Source organism: Sparus aurata, chromosome 19 (assembly GCF_900880675.1).
Source record: "Sparus aurata chromosome 19, fSpaAur1.1, whole genome shotgun sequence".
NCBI classification, from domain to species: Eukaryota; Metazoa; Chordata; class Actinopteri; order Spariformes; family Sparidae; genus Sparus; species Sparus aurata.
This window is the reverse complement of record NC_044205.1, coordinates 30,932,090-30,952,563: the sequence shown is the minus strand read 5'-3', so window position 1 is coordinate 30,952,563 and position 20,474 is coordinate 30,932,090. Positions and strand designations below refer to the sequence as shown.

At 40.6% G+C, this 20,474-nt stretch overlaps 1 protein-coding gene across 3 annotated transcripts in view; it reads right to left on the bottom strand.

Moving 5' to 3' along the window:
- Window positions 1-10,778: 10,778 nt before the first annotated feature.
- LOC115570193 (piezo-type mechanosensitive ion channel component 2-like) overlaps window positions 10,779-20,474 on the bottom strand; it is a 60,299-nt gene continuing 50,603 nt past the window's right edge. For 2 of the 3 annotated variants that reach the window (XM_030398584.1, XM_030398585.1), the window contains exons 42-55: window positions 19,601-19,700; window positions 19,321-19,468; window positions 19,142-19,229; window positions 18,942-19,068; window positions 18,685-18,843; window positions 18,170-18,317; window positions 17,864-18,052; window positions 17,556-17,648; window positions 15,661-15,827; window positions 15,417-15,533; window positions 13,851-13,930; window positions 12,817-13,030; window positions 12,370-12,511; window positions 10,779-11,431 (exon numbers count right to left, since the gene is read on the bottom strand). In XM_030398584.1, the coding sequence (XP_030254444.1) occupies window positions 11,330-11,431; window positions 12,370-12,511; window positions 12,817-13,030; window positions 13,851-13,930; window positions 15,417-15,533; window positions 15,661-15,827; window positions 17,556-17,648; window positions 17,864-18,052; window positions 18,170-18,317; window positions 18,685-18,843; window positions 18,942-19,068; window positions 19,142-19,229; window positions 19,321-19,468; window positions 19,601-19,700 (1,874 nt within the window). In that variant the 3' untranslated portion in view covers window positions 10,779-11,329. Of the gene's footprint in view, window positions 11,432-12,369; window positions 12,512-12,816; window positions 13,031-13,850; window positions 13,931-15,416; window positions 15,534-15,660; window positions 15,828-17,555; window positions 17,649-17,863; window positions 18,053-18,169; window positions 18,318-18,684; window positions 18,844-18,941; window positions 19,069-19,141; window positions 19,230-19,320; window positions 19,469-19,600; window positions 19,701-20,474 lie in introns of those variants that run through there. The other variant, XR_003981719.1, reaches the window with a different exon arrangement.

Sequence of the window (20,474 nt, the reverse complement as noted above, 5' to 3'; positions counted from 1 at the left end):
CAATCACTTTATGGCAGGTGAAACACTGCCTTTTTTGAGCTGTATAGGCCCTCTAAGGTATTTCAACAGGTTAAAGCACTGGATTGATTCAGATCTCTCCAATATAACCACCAAGAGCGTAATCAAATCATTTTGATCTCGAAACAACCTGTCAGTCACAAGATAGGAGCTAGCAATCACTTTTTGGCAGGTGAAACACTGCCATTTTTGAGCTGTATTGGCCGTATGAGGTATTTCAACAGTTGAAAAGCACTGGATTGATCCAAATCTCTCCACTATGACCAACAAGAGCCTAATCAAGTCATTTTAATCTCTAAACAACCTGTCAGTCACAAGGTAGGAGCTGCAATCACTTTTTGGCAGGTGAAAAACTGCATTTTTTTAGCTGTATAGGCCCTCTGAGGTATTTCAACAGGTCAAAAGCACTGGATTGATCCAGATCTCTCCAATATAACAACCAAGAGCGTAATCAAGTCATTTTGATCTCTAAACAACCTGTCAGTCACAACTTAGGAGCTGCAATCACTTTTTGGCAGGTGAAACACTGCCTTTTTTGAGCTGTATTGGACCTCTGAGGTATTTCAACAGGTCAAAAGCACTGGATTGATCCAGATCTCTCCAATATAACCACCAAGAGGGAAATCAAGTCATTTTGATCTCGAAACAACCTCTCAGTCACAAGATAGGAGCGGCAATCACTTTTTGGCAGGTGAAACACTGCCTTTTTTGAGCTGTATTGGCCCTCTGAGGTATTTCAACAGTTTAAAAGCACTGGATTGATCCAAATCTCTCCACTATAACCAACAAGAGCCTAATCAAGTCATTTTGATCTCTAAACAACCTGTCAGTCACAAGGTAGGACCTGCAATCACGTTATGGCAGGTGAAACACTGCCTTTTTCGAGCTGTATAGGCCCTCTGAGGTATTTCAATAGGTCAAAAGCACTGGATTGATCCAGATCTCTCCAATATAACCAACAAGAGCCTAATCAAGTCATTTTGATCTCTAAACAAACTGTCAGTCACAAGGTAGGAGCTGCAATCACTTTTTGGCAGGTGAAACACTGCCTTTTTTGAGCTGTATAGGACCCTCTGAGGTATTTCAACAGGTCAAAAGCACTGGATTGATCCAAATCTCTCCAATATAACCAACAAGAGCGGAATCAAGTCATTTTGATCTCGAAACAACCTGTCAGTCACAAGATAGGAGCTGCAATCACTTTTTGGCAGGTGAAACACTGCCATTTTTTGAGCTGTATAGGCCCTCTGAGGTATTTCAACAGGTAAAAAGCACTGGATTGATCCAAATCTCTCCAATATAACCACCAAGAGGGAAATCAAGTCATTTTGATCTCGAAACAACCTGTCAGTCACAAGATAGGAGCTACAATCACTTTTTGGCAGGTGAAACACTGCCATTTTTGAGCTGTATAGGCCTATGAGGTATTTCAACAGGTAAAAGCACTGGATTGATCCAAATCTCTCCAATATAACCAACAAGAGCGTAATCAAGTCATTTTGATCTCGAAACAACCTGTCAGTCACAATTTAGGAGCTGCAATCACTTTTTGGCAGTTGAAACACTGCATTTTTTTAGCTGTATAGGCCCTCTGAGGTATTTCAACAGGTCAAAAGCACTGGATTGATCCAGATCTCTCCAATATAACCACCAAGAGGGAAATGAAGTCATTTTGATCTCTAAACAACCTCTCGGTCACAAGATAGGAGCTGCAATCACGTTATGGCAGGTGAAACACTGCCTTTTTTGAGCTATATAGGCCCTATGACGTATTTCAACAGGTTAAAATCACTGGATTGATCCAAGTCTCTCCAATATAACCAACAAGAACGTAATCAAGTCATTTTGATCTCGAAACAACCTGTCAGTCACAAGGTAGGAGCTGCAATCACTTTTTGGCAGGAGAAACACTGCCATTTTTGAGCTATATAAGCTCTATGAGGTATTTCAAAAGGTTAAAAGCACTGGATTGATCCAGATCTCTCCAATATAACCATCAAGAGGGAAATCAAGTCATTTTGATCTCGAAACAACCTGTCAGTCACAACTTAAGAGCTGCAATCACTTTTTGGCAAGTGAAACACTGCCTTTTTTGAGCTGTATAGACCCTCTGAGGTATTTCAACAGGTCAAAAGCACTGGATTGATCCAGATCTCTCCAATATAACCACCAAGAGGGAAATCAAGTCATTTTGATCTCGAAACAACCTGTCAGTCACAAGATAGGAGCTACAATCACTTTTTGGCAGGTGATACACTGCCATTTTTGAGCTGTATAGGCCCTCTGAGGTATTTCAACAGGTTAAAAGCACTGGATTGATCCAAATCTCTCCAATATAACCACCAAGGGGGAAATCAAGTCATTTTGATATCGAAACAACCTGTCAGTCACATGGTAGGAGCTGCAATCACTTTTTGGCAGGTGAAACACTGCCTTTTTTGAGCTGTATAGGCCCTCTGAGTTATTTCAACAGGTCATAAGCACTGGATTGATTCAGATCTCTCCAATATAACAACCAAGAGCCTAATCAATTCATTTTGATCTCGAAACAACCTGTCAGTCACGAGATAGGAGCTACAATCACTTTTTGGCAGGTGAAACACTGCCTTTTTTGAGCTGTATAGGCCCTCTGAGGTATTTCAACAGTTTAAAAGCACTGGATTGATTCAGATCTCTCCAATATAACCAACAAGAGCGTAATCAAGTCATTTTGATCTCGAAACAACCTCTCAGTCACAAGGTAGGAGCTGCAATCACTTTTTGGCAGGTGAAACACTGCCTTTTTTGAGCTGTATTGACCCTATGAGGTATTTCAACAGGTAAAAGGCACAGGATAGGCTACAATCTCTCCAATATAACCACGAAGAGGGAAATCAAGTTATTTTGATGTAGATACAACGTCTTAGTCACAGGGTAGGAGTGGCAAACACTTTTTGGCAGGTGAAACACTGCCTTTTTTGAGCTATATAGGCCCTATGAGGTATTTCAACAGGTTAAAAGCACTGGATAGGTTATAATCTCTCCAATATAACCACCAAGAGGAAAATCAAGTCATTTTGACCTCGAAACAACCTCTCAGTCACAAGGTAGGAGCTGCAATCACTTTTTGGCAAGTAAAATACTGCCTTTTTGAGCTGTATTGGCCCTACAAGGCAGGGGTATCAAACTCAATTGCACAGGGGGCCAAATCTTAAAGCACACTTTAGGTCGCGGGCTGAACAGCATAAACATTTATGGAACAGACTAAAACAAAATGTTTTTTACCATAATTCGAATCGAAACAGACAGGATACAATATCATTCCAAATTAAATAAACTTAAAATACTTTGTCTCGATAAAATATCTCCTGTCAAAATTATACAAATTCAAAATATGAACAGGCTGGAAAGAAACCTGAAAATATAAATAAAAATGGTGCTTTTAAGTAAACGTTAAGTAAATGACTTTGTGCTTATGTCGGCACCGCTGAAATCCATTAAGATGTTTTTACATGTCTGAATACACAGTGAGTGTGCTCTCTTCCTGTAGATATGATTTGTTTTTAATCCTAGAATCAGCACACATGTGTAACGTGGGTGGGAAAACCCTATTTATTTATAATATTTTCCCTTATAAAGCAAAGTTGTCATGTGATTGCACCGTACGTCATCACGTCACGTCATTAGAGCGCGACCAGTCGCGGTAACATGACCCGGCTGTGGCTTGCTGCCAGCAGTAGCGAGAGGAGCAGGCAGGGGAAATGTTTGCTGCAGGAGCCGACTACCAGAGCCGCTGAACCTCAGAACTGGAGCCGTATGCTGATTTAATCACGGACTTTGGCCAGGTTGATGGCGAGCTGAGAATTAGCCTGGGCACCAAGCCTGAAGACTGTGTCCCGAGAGAAGCCAACAGAACCCCCACTGCTCTGGTCAGGCTGGTAGGAGGCTCCTTTAGGCAGCCGCTCCCTTTTCCTAATTGTTTGGCCCCTCGCAACTCACTAACGGCCCCTACACACAGCACACACACTCACCTTCCAACCCTTGGACTTTTCCCCTTCCCCATTGGACACTAATCCGTTGGGCCGTTGCATTGCGGTAGAGCTTGAACTCTGTTCTTTGGCATTTGGGCCTGGTTAGTACTTGGATGGGAGACTGCCTGTGAATACCAGGTGCTCATGAATTATATGTGCGCTGTGAGTCCTCCGATGTTCACTGACGAAATTAATTGTACATACTGATGTTTTTTACGAATGGCCATTTGTATTTGCATTCCATATTTCTATTGTTATTCTATTTAATGTTTTTGGTATTCCACTACTATAATATATGGTGTCACTAAAATCTTACTGTGTTCCGTGTCTCACTCTCCGCTCCTAGAGCTGAATCTAGTCTTCTGATCCTAGCCCAGATAATAATGTTGTGGCTATCTGTTAGTACATAAACTGTGCATTAATAGGGTAGCATACATGCTACACATGCTTTAGTTTTTTTCAAAGTTCAAACCTTTAGGCATACAAGTGAAACAACACGTTATCCACTTATTCAGCCTTGTGATGAACAGCTACACAACCTCTCACCCAATGTCAGCCTAAAAGTTTCTGAACATTAATGTGAATCGAAACAGACAGGATACAATATCATTCAAAAACAAATAAACTTAAACTTAAAATATTTTGCTCTCCATAAAAAATATCTCCTGACAAAATTATACAAATATAAAACATGAACATGCTGGGAAAAAATCTGAAAATATAAATAAAAATGGTGCTTTTAAGTAAAAGTTAAAATCATAACAAATCAAAACACTCCGTTTTCTTTGCTCTTATGCCAGTTTGTCAGAGCTTGATGCTTGGCATCTTTTCCTGGCAACACAGACGTCCTGCCCAACATAACACAGGGTTTGAGCCGCATGTTGATGGAGCTGGGGCAATTCTTCAGGAATGAAGCGAATGAACTGTGCGGGCCGCACAGTGTCGTACTTTGCCTTTAGTGTCCCGTTACACTGTAGCTCTAGCTCTATCAGCTCCATCTGCATCTATACAGGTGCAGTTTCCACGTGGACGGCAAATGGGTTGCGAAGCAGTTCGAAATTAATTTCCTGTGCTTCAGAGTCACCAAAGCTCCGTGCAAACTCAGTGTGAAGTGTGCTCAGTTTATCAGTAAAGTGGGCATTTGGGAACACCACGGCCCTAACTTGGTTCAACATTACTTGGCACCAGGGAAAGTGAGACAAGTTGCATTGGTGCATTTGTGTCTCCCATAAGCGCAGCTTCACTTGAAATGCCTTCACTGCATCGTACATATCAGTGATCATGCACTCCCGTCCCTGGAGCTGAAAGGTTTAAGATGCTGAGATGCGTAGTTATTTCAGCCAGAAACGCCAACTCACATTTCTACTTTTCATCGCACAGAACTGTGGAGTCTTTTCCTTTACTGTCCATAAACTGACAGATCTCCTTGCCCAGCTCAAAAAGTCTTTTGAGAACTTTCCCCCGACTTAGCCACCACTTCTCCGTATGTTTAGGCATGTCGCCAAACTCTGAATCTATTACCCGCAGAAAAGACTGAAATTGGCGGTGATTCAAACCTTGGTCTCTGATAAAGTTTACGGTTTGCGTTACAGTGTTCATCACATGATCCATTTTTAGGACTTTACCGCACAGCGCTTCTTGGTGTATGATGCAGTGATATGCTGTCAACTCACCAGCACAGTTCTCCTCCCGCATCTTTAAACGCATCCTTCCCACTAGTCCACTTTTTTCACCGTACATCGCCGGTGCTCCCAAGGCAGTTTCATGTCGGTTACACTTTCACATACAGTTTTAAAGATGTCTTTTCCTTTCTTTGTCCCTTGCATCGATTTAATGTCCAATATTTCCTCTGTAACGCACAAACTGGAGTCCACTCCACGGATGAAGATGGCCAGCTGTGCAGTGTCAGTCGTGTCAGTACTTTCATTCACAGCAAGGAAGTATGCAACAAAGTCTTTGCCTCTTTCAATAAACTGTGTTTACAAATCAGTTATTTCATACTAGTTACACAAGTAGTCTAGGAAGTACTTAGTTCAGCAGTATATGAATCTTGGACTACTTATGGAAAATAAGCTTTTTATTCCATGTCAAAGTTGGGCGAAATATCCTTATTCTTTTCTCTGGTAAGGATTTTGACACTTGATTTCTCAAAAAGTACACAGTAAAATATGGAGCCAGAATGGTGACTTTAAAATTTGGCATCCAAAAAAAAAATTGGCATTGAAAACAAAACCAGTACTGAAAAAAGAAACATTGTCATTGAAACATTTGTATTGAAAACAGTTGTATTGGCATTGAAACAAGTATTGGCACTGAAAAGAGAAAGTAATTCAAATAATTCAAATGCGAAAATCTTATCATTTTATTTTATCGGGATTTTTTTGTATTTTTCAATGACAATCTTCAGATTTTTTCTTCATGTCACTTTTTTTTCAGTGACAGATTTTTTTTACAATGTCAGTTTTTTTTTCAGTGTCACTGATTTTCAGTTTCAACTTTCTGTCACTGTTTTGGCATCGAGAGGGAGGGGCCTGAGGGGAGGGGCAAGTAGAGCGTGGTTCGCATATCATTTGAGATCAGCCATAATACCGTTGTACCCGGCCGTCTCTGGGCAACACAGAGTCTCTGGTAGCGGTATGGTGGCACAGAGCTCGGAGAGCAGACCAGAGCGCTGCTGTCGGCGCTGCAGCCCCAGCTCGGAGCAACAGGCTGTTCTACTGTTGTGCTAACTGTGGCTAATGCTCTGTGCTCGGCTCCCCGGTACTACTACCACACTCCATATGTATATAGAGACCGAAGCTCCGGAGCTCCGGGACAGAACCAGATACACAGAGACTTGGACACATCAGGAGAGAGCTTGAAGAAAAGTCTGTGAGTTAGTTGGACTCTGTGTTGCCCAGAGACGGCCGGCACACAGGCCCCAAAATGGTGTATTATGGCTGGACCGCCCCGCCCCGTCTTCCCGCAGGCTGCAGCCATTACCTTCTCAAATGATATGCAAACCACGCTCTACTTGCCCCTCCCCTCAGGCCCCTCCCTCTCGACGCCAAAACAGTGACAGAAAGTTGAAACTGAAAATCAGTGACACTGAAAAAAATTGACATTGTAAAAAAAATCTGTCACTGAAAAAAAAGAGACATGAAGAAAAAATCTGAAGATTGTCATTGAAAAATACAAAAAAATCCCAATAAAATAAAATAGTAAGATTTTCGGATTTGAATTATTTGAATTACTTTCTTTTTTCAGTGCCAATACTTGTTTCAATGCCAATACAACTGTTTTCAATACAAATGTTTCAATGACAATGTTTCTTTTTTCAGTACTGGTTTTGTTTTCAATGCCAATTTTTTTTTTGGATGCCAAATTTTAAAGTCACCATTCTGGCTCCATAGTAAAAGTACTTCATATTATGCATGCAAGTAGTCTAGGAAGTTCTAAGTTCAGTAGTGTATGAATCATGGACTATGGAAAATAAGCTTTTTATTCCACGTCAAAGTTGGGTGAAATATCCTTAAACTTGAACTCTGTTAAGGATTTTGACACAGGATTTCTCGACCAGTACACAGTAAATATACTTCACAGTATGCATGCAGTTAGTCTAGGAAGTACTAATCCCAGCAGTATTTGAATCTTGAACTACTTATGGAATTTGATTTGTTTTTTCTCACGTCGGCCTTTACTTTGAAATACCGAAGCATACCTTCATGATACCTTCAATTTATTACCGGGAATAATTACTGTAAAAGTCTCGTATGTTTCATGGGTCTGACTGTGAGACTGCAGTCTGACCCACAGTCACTACCAGCAGCTTTTCAGAGCGGTTTCATTACAATTACCGTAAATGTTAGTAGATTCACACACTAGAAAACAACGTGCAGCTAATGCGAACCACAGCTGGCTAAACCGCAGTTATGGCTCTAAGTGACTTTTCATAATTAATAAAGTGTGAATATAGCAGCATGGAAGCAGCTAGTTAGCTAGCCATGCTGCTGCTGCCCCTTCACCAAGCAGGCAACCAGTGGCAGCACTTGGTTTGGTCTTCTTCTTCTGTTTAGTATAATAGCATCTATCAATGTTGCATTAGCACCATCTACTGGAAGACACAGTTGTGAATTGTGTGACACAAAACGGCGCGGAAAAACAGTTCCAAAAAGATCCACAGCAAAAGATGGAGATTCACAAATATATTTCCACTGAAAAATACTAAATTGATATGTAAATGATGATATATTAGATGGCACAGATACAGATTCAGATTTACAAATACAAATCTGTTTGGCTCAGACACAGATTCAGATTTACAGATATAAATCACTCTGCATTTATTTGTGAATTGTGTTTTACGAGACATTCGCCCTGCATTTGTAGATTTTGTGTGAAACAGCACGGTAGAAGAGTCTCAAAAGTATCCACACAAATAGGTGGAAATTCACAAATATATTTCCACTGAAAAATACTAAGTTGATGAACAAATGATGATATACAAGTTGCAAATTAGAGGCACAGATACGGATCCAGCTTTGTGGATACAAATTACTCTGCATTTATTTGTGAATAATATTGATACTGTTGTAGCTCCATAAAAGTGTTTCAGCCACTTGACATGAATCAAAATGCAAAAACAATGAGGTAGGTAAAAGAAACAAATTACAATTAAAGGCTGAATTATATACAATAACTAAATAGAATAACTCAAATATAAAATATGAATATAAAAGCTAAAACTAGAATACAGACTAGAGAAACTTAACGAAAACTATAATACACTATTTGCTGAGTATACACGGTTTAATTATGTCAATATGCTTAAGTTGTTCCAAAATTATATATATATATATATATATATATATATATATATATATATATATATATATATATATATATATATATATATATATATATATATATATATATATATATATATAAAAATAGCTTCCATGTAGTTAAACTACTTTTGCCATGTTGCTGTAGCTTAGCTTGCTACATTTCTCTGGGGGGTAGCTTTGGTGTCGTGAAGCAAAATTTAATGTAGAGTAACTGGTAGCTTAGCTCCCTACACTTTCCAAGTAGCTTGCCCAACACTGGTTGTAACGATGGAAATAGTAGTTAGTTAGATTACCTGTTCCTGAAAAAAAATAACGCTGTTAGTAACGCCATTATTCCCATCACCGGTGAAGAGTAACATGGGTTACACTCTATAACAGTGATATATAGAGCTATTTAATACTTACTTTACTTTTTTAAATTTTTTTATCGCAGCAGCTTTTATGAAAGATGTGACCCACACGAGTTGTCCAGTGTAGCAGTGTGTCCAATGTGTCTTCATTAGAGTGGAGCCACTTGTATGAAAAGTCAGTATATGCACTGTGGCTTATGATAAAGACAACAACAGTGTTGACAGAGCTAGTCGCTGTGTTAAATTAACTTGCTATTCTAGTGAGCCAAATGTATGAATGAAAAGCAGGGTTAGGGTAATTCTGTATTAACAGAACTGTGTGCTGTGTGAACAGTTCTTCACACAGCACACAGTGACAGGTTACAACAGCCTGTTACAGTGAAGTGTAGCTGAGCCACGTTACACCAGCAATCGAATGTATTATATTGAAACAGCCAGTTTACTGTAATGTCATCTACTTTTGGAGCAATTCCTTACAGTTTATTTGATTACTGTAATATTCTACAGTTGCATCTTGATTACAATTCTTACCGTGTTACCACAAAAGTTACTGCGGAACACAGCAGAATATTCAGAACAATTTACTTAACATGTATCGATATGAACACATTGGACAGGCAGGCAGACCAAATGATGCTGTAAGCAAAGCATGGTTAATAATCCGCTGTTTTCATGTTATGTAGTCTAATTATGTCATGTTACCACTAGCTAACTCACTCACCTGTTAACTTTGTTGTACCTGATGGGCGGGACATCTCACATTAGTTCATGGAGTTAGTTTAGCTGTGTTGACTACCACCTGAGCAGAGGGTGAATGACGCAAAAGAAAAAGATCTAACATAAAGGAATAATAACTACTGTAGACTTAATAGTATGTAGATGTAATAGTGCTAACAGAGCTGACAAAGTTTAACTAGAGCTAATATTAAGCTAGTCTACGCACACATTAAACAAAGCTAATGTAGAGTTAATGAAAACATGACATGCACGCCAACTGAGGGATGAAAATTAACAAAGAGCTAATCTAAAGTGTAAAATAATTACACTGACATACAGCTAACTTAGCCATAGCATGGAGCTAATGCTTTACTAATCAAAGAACCTGCTGGCTTTTGGTGGTTTTAAGTGTACTCATAGAAAACAATAAGATGTATTACTTGGATCAATATTCTAGTATCAGTATAACAGAAGTATCAGCTAATGTGAAGCTAAAGCAGAGCTAGCTATAGCTATTTATGTAAGTACATGCTGCTGTTTTTTTATTCTGCAATACTCTGAGCCATTTGAAACAAAATTTAGTTCCCTTTGCACCATAAAGTGAAATTTGACTGACAATAAGAGAGTCAAACAAATTCTAAGCTGATATAATGATCAAGAAGATCACCTAACTACAGCTAACGTAAATTTAACGCTAGAGATAACTACAGCTAACATAAAGCTAAAAATGGAGGACAATACACTTAAAATAAACTTAAAGTAGAGCTAACTACAACTATCATACAGCTAACAAATTGCTAACAAAAATACCTGTAAACATTACAGTTAAATACATAAAATGAAGGAAAACAGCTGAGTGACTGTGATGGGACTTTTATTGTCTGTTACCTTGTGTGACATCATTTCCTGTTCTGTTAGTCCCTGTAACAGTGTCCAATCGAATGTGAAAGTGAATTTCATTTTACAGGAATTTTACAAGCTCTGCATTAGTGAATTCCAGCTTTTCCAGGAAATGACATATCCCTGCAGTGATTGATCATCATTAATATCATATTCTCATAACACTGATGTGCAACAATGCCCTCAGGTCAGTTTAGGTTTCATCAGAAGGTGAGCTCCGCCTCCCAGCTGCCCACCCAGTAAGAAGGTAAAGATCCCCCAGGTTTAATGTGTTTTTTTAACGCATCAAAATAAAAGTCCGGATATGTTTTCAATTTTGGTTCAGCAGGGTTCTTCAAATACTATTTCCGCTGGTTCCTTTGTTATTTAAAGTAACATCTGGAGAATGTTCTCCGAGGTTCCGTACGCTATTTCAAGAACATTAAAAGGAACCATACACTTCAGAGATGATGTCAAAGTCTGTGATGTCACCACAGGTAGAATCAGTCCTGGGCTCATTAATCAGCAGTCAGCGTCGTGTCCATTTGATGAGAGTCTCTGGAGATCGATACAGGAAGATCAGTTTGGCGTAAAGCTCCTCCTCCAGCTCCAGCTCACCTGTCTCTCTCACCTGAGACAGAAAACAGCCAATCAGATCACAGCATGAAGGAATATCAGATCAGACAACACACCCATACCCATCAGATTAACACTGAGCTGGACAATAAACTGGAGTGGACTACAAAGACAGAGGCAGTCTACAAGAAGGGTCTGAGCCGTCTTTACATCCTGAGGAGGCTCAGGTCCTTTAATGCCTGCAACCAGATGCTCCAGATGTTCTATGAGTGTGTTGATGTGAGCACCATCTTCTCCGCTGTGGTGTCCTGGGGTGCTGGCATCAAAGTGAAGGACGTAAACAGACTGAATAAACTCATTAAGAAGGCAGAGCCTGTTGTTGGCTCTGAGCTGGTGACCCCGGAGGAGGAGGAAAGGATGCTGGTGAAACTGCTGGCGATCATGAACTATGTCTCTCACTCCCTCCACAAAACTCTGGACAGGCTAAAGAGCAGCTTCAGCAACAGACTCATTCAACCTGCTGCCTGAAGGAAGGGCACAGAAATCCTTCCTACCTGCTGCATCACACTTTACAATGTTCACTCAAAAACACACACACAATTTATTGTGCTTTAAATTATTATCTCTGTAAATAAAACTGCATCTTTTTCTCTTGCACATCAAGTTCCACTTAGCTCAGCATATTATTATATTCACCTCGGTATTTTTATCTTATTTTGTAACTGTTTGAGCATTTTATTGTATATAGTACATTTTTTGTTTTTTTTGTCTATTGTATATTGTACTTTATTGTTTCTTACTGTTTCTGTATTTACCCTTACATTTTTATTGTATTTGTACTTGAATGTACTTGCTGCTATGACGACCTAGTTTGCCCTCGGGATTAATAAAGTTATCTATCTTTTCGCTATCACTTTTTTCTAACAGGATGACACCTCAGAGGGTGGAGCCTGTGGAAATATCACTGTGTTAATAAAGCATTATAAATGTTACCAGGAAGATGTCAGTGCATAGTTTGAGGATGCGGTCGACGCAGGGCAGCTCCTCAAACATTATGGAGTGACTGATCCCACTGAAGAACTCTCGCACAAACTTCCCAATCACCAAAACCACTGAGGCGTATAATCCCATGATGCTGCAGGGAGAGAGAGACACAAAACCCAAGAAGGAGGATGAGAAGAATGAGGAGAAGGTGACTGGTTATATAATGTACCAAACCAATACTCTGTGTTGCTGTAAGTGGTGGGCACTGCTACTGTTGCCAACACTACTAAATACAGCTACTACTACATCTAGAGCTAGTGCTACTAGTATTACCACTACTGACACTGCCACCATTACTAGTACTACTTATGGTGCTACCACTATCAACATGTGTTACTAATGTGAGTTCACTGTAATAGTATCACAGTTACTGCAGCACTAGAAGGCAATGTGTACCCGTATCCAGCCAGGAAGCCCAGACTCGGTGGACTGACTTTGTCACTAAATACGAACAACTGAAGTCCCGCCTCCCTCCTGTCTCCCAGAGAAGCTGCACCCCCCACAGGAACCAGGCTGGCAGCTGGTTGGTCAACAATCCACCACTCCTGGATTTCTCGGCTCTGATTGGTGGACCGCTCCAGGGCAAGCAAGATTTCTTTGTAGCGTTCGTCTGATTGGAGGAGAGAACAGAGAAGTCACAGGATTGGAAGAGAGATGTTGTTTGATGTTTAAACTGCAAAGGACCACAATCTGAATTTTCTTTTTTTATTGTCTCACAGCGGCCACTTTGTGTCTTTGTTGTTTTGAGTCTCTTTGTTGTCCTCTCGAGCCGCTTTGTTATCTTTTTGAGTCTCTTTGTTGTCTTTTTGAGTCTGAGTCTCTTTGTTGTCTTTTTGGGTCTCTTTGTTGTCTTTTTGAGTCCCTTTGTTATCTTTTTGAGTCTCTTTGTTGTCTTTGAGTCTCTTTGTTGTCTTTTTGAGTCTGAGTCTCTTTGTTGTCTTTTTGAGTCTGAGTCTCTTTGTTGTCTTTTTGAGTCCCTTTGTTGTCTCTTTGAGTCCCTTTGTTGTCTCTTTGAGTCTCTTTGTTGTCTTTTTGAGTCTCTCTGTTGTCTTTTTGAGTCTCTGAGTCTCTTTGTTGTCTTTTTGTTGTCTTTTTGAGTCTCTTTGTTGTCTTTTTGAGCCTCTTTGTTGTCTTTTTAAGTCTTTGTTACCATTTTGGGTTGGTGTCTGTGTTGTAGTTATGTCATCTTGAGCTTCTCTATGGTCATACTGAGACCATTCAAGTTATTATTGTTCATTTGTACCTGAAGACAGTGTTCTGAGACAAATCTGTAAAACAGTAACAAATGAACTTCTACCTTCTTGAAATGTAGTTTTTTTTCCCTTTAGACTTACTTAAACAATCAAAAACAAACAGTGACAGTGATTTCAGATCGTTGCTTTTGGACATTAATCTGGTGGTTTTAATGATATCTGTGTGAAATTATACACCTGTGTAAAGCTGTTCGATGGGTTTGGCGTTGGAGTCACTGGGAGCTCGAATGAAACATGGAAACACATCCTGTATCACCCTGAAAACAAACAGAGACATAAAGCTGGTTATGTTGATAGGTATGTGTCCTGCATCTCTGACACATTCAAATCTGAAAGGACGCAGTGAACTCCCCAGTTACCTGGGACGCACCATATTTCATCCCTGACAACAATCCCTACATTGTCAACAACACATCCGTATAGAAAAATTAACAGGACACTCTGTCAAGACAGGGAAAAAAAATCTGCTGCTTACCAGTTCTGACCATCTGCACACTGTGTGCATATATCAATCATCATGATGACCCTAACCCTTTCTGCTGCAACAAGACCAATCCTGACACACAGATTTCAACAGTCAAAGCTCCAAACTTGGTATCGGTGAATAAACTAATTGGGTCACTGCCGAGAATAGTCAGCTGATTCTGTATTTTTTCATGGTAATGATTTTGGATGAAGCTTTACTATGCAGGAGACTTGCTGGTTGAAACCGAAGACATAAACCACTGTTAAGTTTATTTGTATTGTGTAGACAGGTCTATCATGATGATGTGATAGGGCAGTACCACATTCAGGATTTTATCAGTAGAATTACATTTTGCTGTTCAATAAAAACATTCAATTGTTTGTCTTTTTCCAGTTCACACTTAACTCCTTATTAGCCTACAGCAGTATGTTTTACTCACAGCCTCAGACTCAAGTTTTAACACCTTACTTCATCATCTAGGATATGAAAACATCACATTTCCACACAGTCAGAGAAAGTTAGCAATGTTGTAGTTAAGTTATAAAATCCCAGAGATGCACCATGGAGCATCTCCTCTGTCAGCTGCAGGCGCCACTATCAGAGCAGGGCCGGAGACCCACATTTTGTGGCTCTGAGCCAGATTAGGATTTGGGACAACTACATTTCAGTTTCTCTCATCTGTTAAAACACCATCACAAGTTGTCATTTTTTTTGTTTTTTTGTTTTTTTAAAACTAATGCAACAGCTAATATAAAAGTCTTTATTGTTCCCTTTAGACACTCATAATTCCTCATTGAGATGTTATCCCACTGAAACCCTGTATATTTTTTTATTCTGTTTTTGTTCTCATCAACTTTCATAGGGCAGCCATAGATGTTCAAATATTTTGTTCTAAGAGAAATTTTCATCATACATAGAACCATTATAACCATAAAACACCAGACACAAGTTTAACACTTCAATTTGTCAGAAATCACACATTTTATTGGTGACCACCGGTGGGTCCCGGGTACTGAAAAGCTATCAACATCACTGTAAAGCTGCAGTTTACTATCTATATATAGAGGAGACACTTCCACAGAGCACAAACAGTATGAGACATGTTTGAAAAAAAATTATTGAGCGTAAACTGTTCTGACAAAAACAAACCTGTCAGTCTGCTGCAGTGCTGATCAGATGCATTATGGGTGACAACTGTATCACTGTAAGCTGTAGAGTCCCGCCCCATGTACATGTAGCCCCGCCTCTCTTTGTATAACCTCGCCACCCGTACTCACACAGGAAGAGTCCTGGTTCCATTCAGCAGCTGGATCAGCTCCAGACGAGTTGGATCATTGAGGTAAGTGACATGTTTACCTGACGCAAGCTCCACCTTCGCCCCCAGACTCAAGTTCCTGTAAAAACAAAAGACTGTTTTCAGGTACTACGCCTGCTGACTGTGACTACTGCTACTACTGCTGCAGGACACAATCAAAGGGATGTATTAATAATTATTGATTATTGATGAATCATAAAGCTGACCTTTGAATTGTCCAGGAGACAGTCAGGGGAAAGTTGTCCAGGTTGAGCACCTGGCTAAGGTACTGCCTGCTGGGGGGACTGATGGTCCACAGAGAGTTACTGCTGCCCTGCAGCTCTGCCAATGTAACGTCCTCATGACCATACGCTTCGAGGAACTGCAAGGCACTCTGGGAAATAGAGAAAACAAAAGTTACTGAAATAAACCTACAAGCTGCAGCAACCATACTGCAGTGACTGTTTGTAATAGTATTGGCCGGCTATGGCAAAGGAGAAGAGCCAGCGTCTTTTTATCAGAAGGTCGCTGGTTCTATTCCCCTGGACTTCATATCGAAGTGTCCATGGGCAAGATAATGAACCTCAAAACTGCTCCTGATGTGCTGGTCACCACCTTGCACGGCAGCCACCGTCATCAGTGTATGAATGTCCAGTACTGTGCAAAAGTTTTAGGCAGTCGTGAAAAAATTTGATTAAAAGTGTTAATAGATTATTTTCATCAATTAACAAAATGCAGTGAATGAAAAGAAGCAAAATCTAAATCTAATCAATATTCAGTGCGACTACCTTTTGCCCTCAAAAGACGTCAATTCTTGTAGGTACACCTGCACACAGGTTTTGAAGGAACTCGGCTGGTAAGTTGTTTCATATCCTTGGAGAACTAACCACAGATCTGTGGATGTAGGATTCCTCAAATCCTTCTGTCTCTTTGTCAACCACAACAGACTTGACAATGTTTAGAATCGGGCTCCATTGGGGCCATACCGACAATTCCAGGACTTCTTGTCCTTTGTTAAGCTAAACATAGTTGTTAATGACATCAGCTGTATGTTTAGGGCCAATAATATGCCTCCCTGATATTGCATGATGGATAAGTATCTGCCTGTATTTCTCAGCATTGAGGAGACCATCAATCCTGACCAAATCTCCAACTCCATTTGCAAAATGCAGCCCCAAACTTGGAAGGAACCTCCAAGTGACAAACTGCTACGGCCAAATTCAGTCCTGCTTCTCAGTTTCTACGTTTTCATGCATAGTTGAGTCACTTGGCCTTGTTTCCATGTCAGAGGTATGGCTTTTGGCTGCAACTCCTCTATGAAAATAACTTCTGGCCACACTTCTCCAGACAGATGATGGGTGTACCTGGGTCCCACTGGTTTCTACCAGTTCTGAGCTGATGGCACTGCTGGACATCTTCCGATTTCGAAGCGAAATAAGCTTGATGTGTTTTTCATCTGCTGCACTAAGTTTCCTTGGCCGAGGTCTACAATCCTCAACGTTGCCAGTTTCTTTGTGCTTCTTCAAATGAGCTTAAACAGCACATCTTGAAACCCCAGTCTGTTTTGAAATCTTTGTCTTGGAGAGAATCTGCTGAGGTCTAATTACCTTCTGTCTATTTGCTGTGCTCAGTCTTGCCATGGTGTATGACCTGTGACATGAAACTGTCTTCCACAACCTCATCTTGGTAGCAGACTTTGGCTGTTCCTCAACTAGTTTCAAGCCTCCTAGACAGCTTTCTGTTTCAGTTAATGACTGTGTTTCAACCTAGATGTGAAATTGATAATCATTAGCACCTGTTTGGTATAACTGGTTGATCATACACCAGACTACAATCCTACAAAATCCCTGACTTTGTGCATCTGTACCTATGACAATTGATGCTGGTTGGAAGGCACCAAATATTGATTTGATTTAATTTTTTCTTTTGTTTATTTACTTTGCATTTTGTAAATTGATGAACTTAAACAATTAGTGTTTATATTTTTGAGCATTCTTAGTTTCCAGTTTATTCACACCTGCCCAAAACGTTTGCACAGTACTGTTTGTATGAATTACTGTAAGTTGCTCTGGACAGCAAGCATCTGCTAAAAGCATTAAATGTAGTACTGCAGAAAACTTACAGGTGTGTAGCTGTAGGAGCTGACCAAGGAGTTAAAGTCTTCCTCAGTCAGATCTTTGAGCTGATTCTGCTGCGCACTCATTGTAAAGATCGGCTGTCAACAACAACAACAACACAACAGTTACAGTACTAATACTGCTAATACTACTGCAATTACCATCAACCATAATACAGCAGTTATAATACTGATACTGTAAATAAATACTGCTGCAACTACTATCAACAACAGCACAAAGGACCATTTTTACTCAGTACAAGTGAGTCGGTGTTGGTCAGGCAGTAGAGCGTAGTTACTGCAGGTGAACTTACCTGGAAGCCTCCGAGTGTGATGGTCAGAGAGACGTCGAGTGGTCGGTTGACGACTCCGGCGACAGATTTAATGAGTGACATGAAGAGCAGTGGAAACCAGACGATACAGATAAGCAGGAGAACGATCAGACCTCCCATCCCATACTTTACCACCCGCTTCTTCTTCTGACCACGAGGCTGTGGGTACCTCTGGGTACAAATACGTTCAAAAATACATATAAATACATACAGACACTTCTCCTGACCACAAGTCTACGTACAAATACACGGAAATACACATTAATATGCAAGCACACAGAGACATACTTTCTCGGACTCCCTCCAACACTTTAAGACAAAGCAGTGGGCGTAAACGTCTTCCACACATATCCAAGAGGACAGAGACAGGGTGGTGTCTGTCCACACCCAGTCCATCACCGCCCTTAGTTCCGTCAGGAAGGGAACCAGACGGAAACTGTATGCACACAGACAGGCAGTCAGACAGGTATAAACAGACAGAAGTAACATATATTAACAGTCAGGGACTTTAATGTAACGTTTGGAACACTATGTTGTTAAAATGTTCATTTTATAACACAGTCTGGTGCAAAACTGGTGCAGCATCTAACAGGCTTGTAAGGTGTAATTTTTAATCTAAATGGTCCAGACTTATAGTTTTCCCCTGATTTCAGTATTTATACTAATCTAGGCTAACAGTTTCTCTGTGTTTTTGCAACAAGATAGGCTAACAGTTTGTTTTCTCCCTGATTCTAGTCTTTGTGCTAAACTATGCAAACTGTTGGCTGTGTTTTGGTGTGTGTTGGACTCTGATGGGGACTCACCCCTGAAACAGGAAGAGGTTCAGGTAGTTGTAGCTCTTCGTCAGGAAGTTTCCCAGAACTCGTGTCGGGTAACCAGATCGAATCTGATAGGCTGACAGACCGAAGTAAAGACATTTGACAAAATACCAGAGCTGAGCCACCAGGTTCTGATTGAAACGCCTGGAGACAGACAGACAGACAGACAGACAGACACATAAATGTCTGAGTCAAACCGCAGCTTTGTTACATTAATGAGTTAGCAGGTAAAGGTGAGTTACCTCTCAGTGACTGTAGGCAGGATAAAGAACATCCAGAAGTGAATCCCAAAAACCAAAATCACCTGAAAGACCAACTTCCCCAAAACTGTCTTCCTCAAGTACAGAGCCCTGTCTATCACCATGGTACCTGAAGACAGAGGAGTGGATATTGATGAAGGTAAAAAGACGGACAGGTATCAGACAGACAGCTGTAGACATACCAAACTGGATCAGAACCATCACCAAGAAAGCTTCAGGAACTTGATCTTCAGAGAGGGAGGAGGTGATGTCAGCAGCTGCAGAGTGTTTCTGGGAAGTTTAAATCAAATTAAATGGAATCAGACAAAATATAATGAAGCTTGAGCAAGTCATGTGATACTTGATGTCAATTAAACTTTACCCCGAAGGCCCAGAAGCCGAAGACGATGATTATGAAGTCGACAGTGTCAGCGAGGAACATAAGAACGTAAACATCAGTGACAGCACTGTACTCTGGTTGGACAAGGGCTCTGAAAAACTGAAGGACTGGACGGTAGAGAGACCTACACCTAACACAGTGAGAGTGAGAGAGAGGGGGGGGGGGTTATGGTTTCACTTAAGTTAAACACGAAAGTAATAAGTACAATGATGAAAAGAAGAAGAGCTTCACTGGACATTTGTTAGCTTTGTTTTTGGCATACCTGCTAACAGAGTACACCTGGCATCTAATGGTAAGTTCTCTAAGTTTCTCAAGCAGCAGATCAAACCTGCTGGGCTGCTGAGCTCTGGAGCTCACACTGCCTGAAAAACACATGAAGAAGAAGACTGGTAAAACATCAACAGCACCCAAACAATACTGCATTTATTTCAAGCATATTTCATTGGTGAATATATTTTCTACCACTGATCCAACCCCCTGTCCCTGTCTTCTATCTCCTCCTTTCCCCAGGCCTGATGGGATCATCCCCATCATGTGGTCTGATCCGATTGAGGGTCTCCTCCGAGTAGATCATGCTTCAGAATCATCCACAAGGAGTCCACAAATTCAGATTCATTGATGCGTCAATGAAACTAACAGAACCACGTCATATGCAAAGAGCTGAGATACAATCCAGATGACGCCATAATGACACTCTCCACACCTGAAATTCAGCTTCAGGTTCTGTTTGTGAAGATCAGATTCTGTGACAGGAAGCTCAACATCCAGTAAGAACATGTTGGACTTCCTGCTCAGAATACAGACATAGCGCTCACTGTGGTTGTACAAGGGCAGACCTAGCTAAACCCCCATGATCGTCCTGGATCCCTGTGAGAGTTAGGAGCTGGTCAACTGATCAGTGACCAGGATAGAATCCACATCAGTCCTCCTGAATCGGAAGCTTTCCCCAGGAGGCTGACCAGTAAGAAGCTCTGGTGCCTTTTTCAAAAATGTGAACCACCACCTCAGGTCAGTGTTGACTGTTAAAACACAACCAATGAGCAAAAAGCCATAAGCTGTCCACACACTGCTGTCCACACTAAGTCTCATCCATTCTCTTTTCTGGGAATTGAGACAAGATGAGCACCAAGTTATAG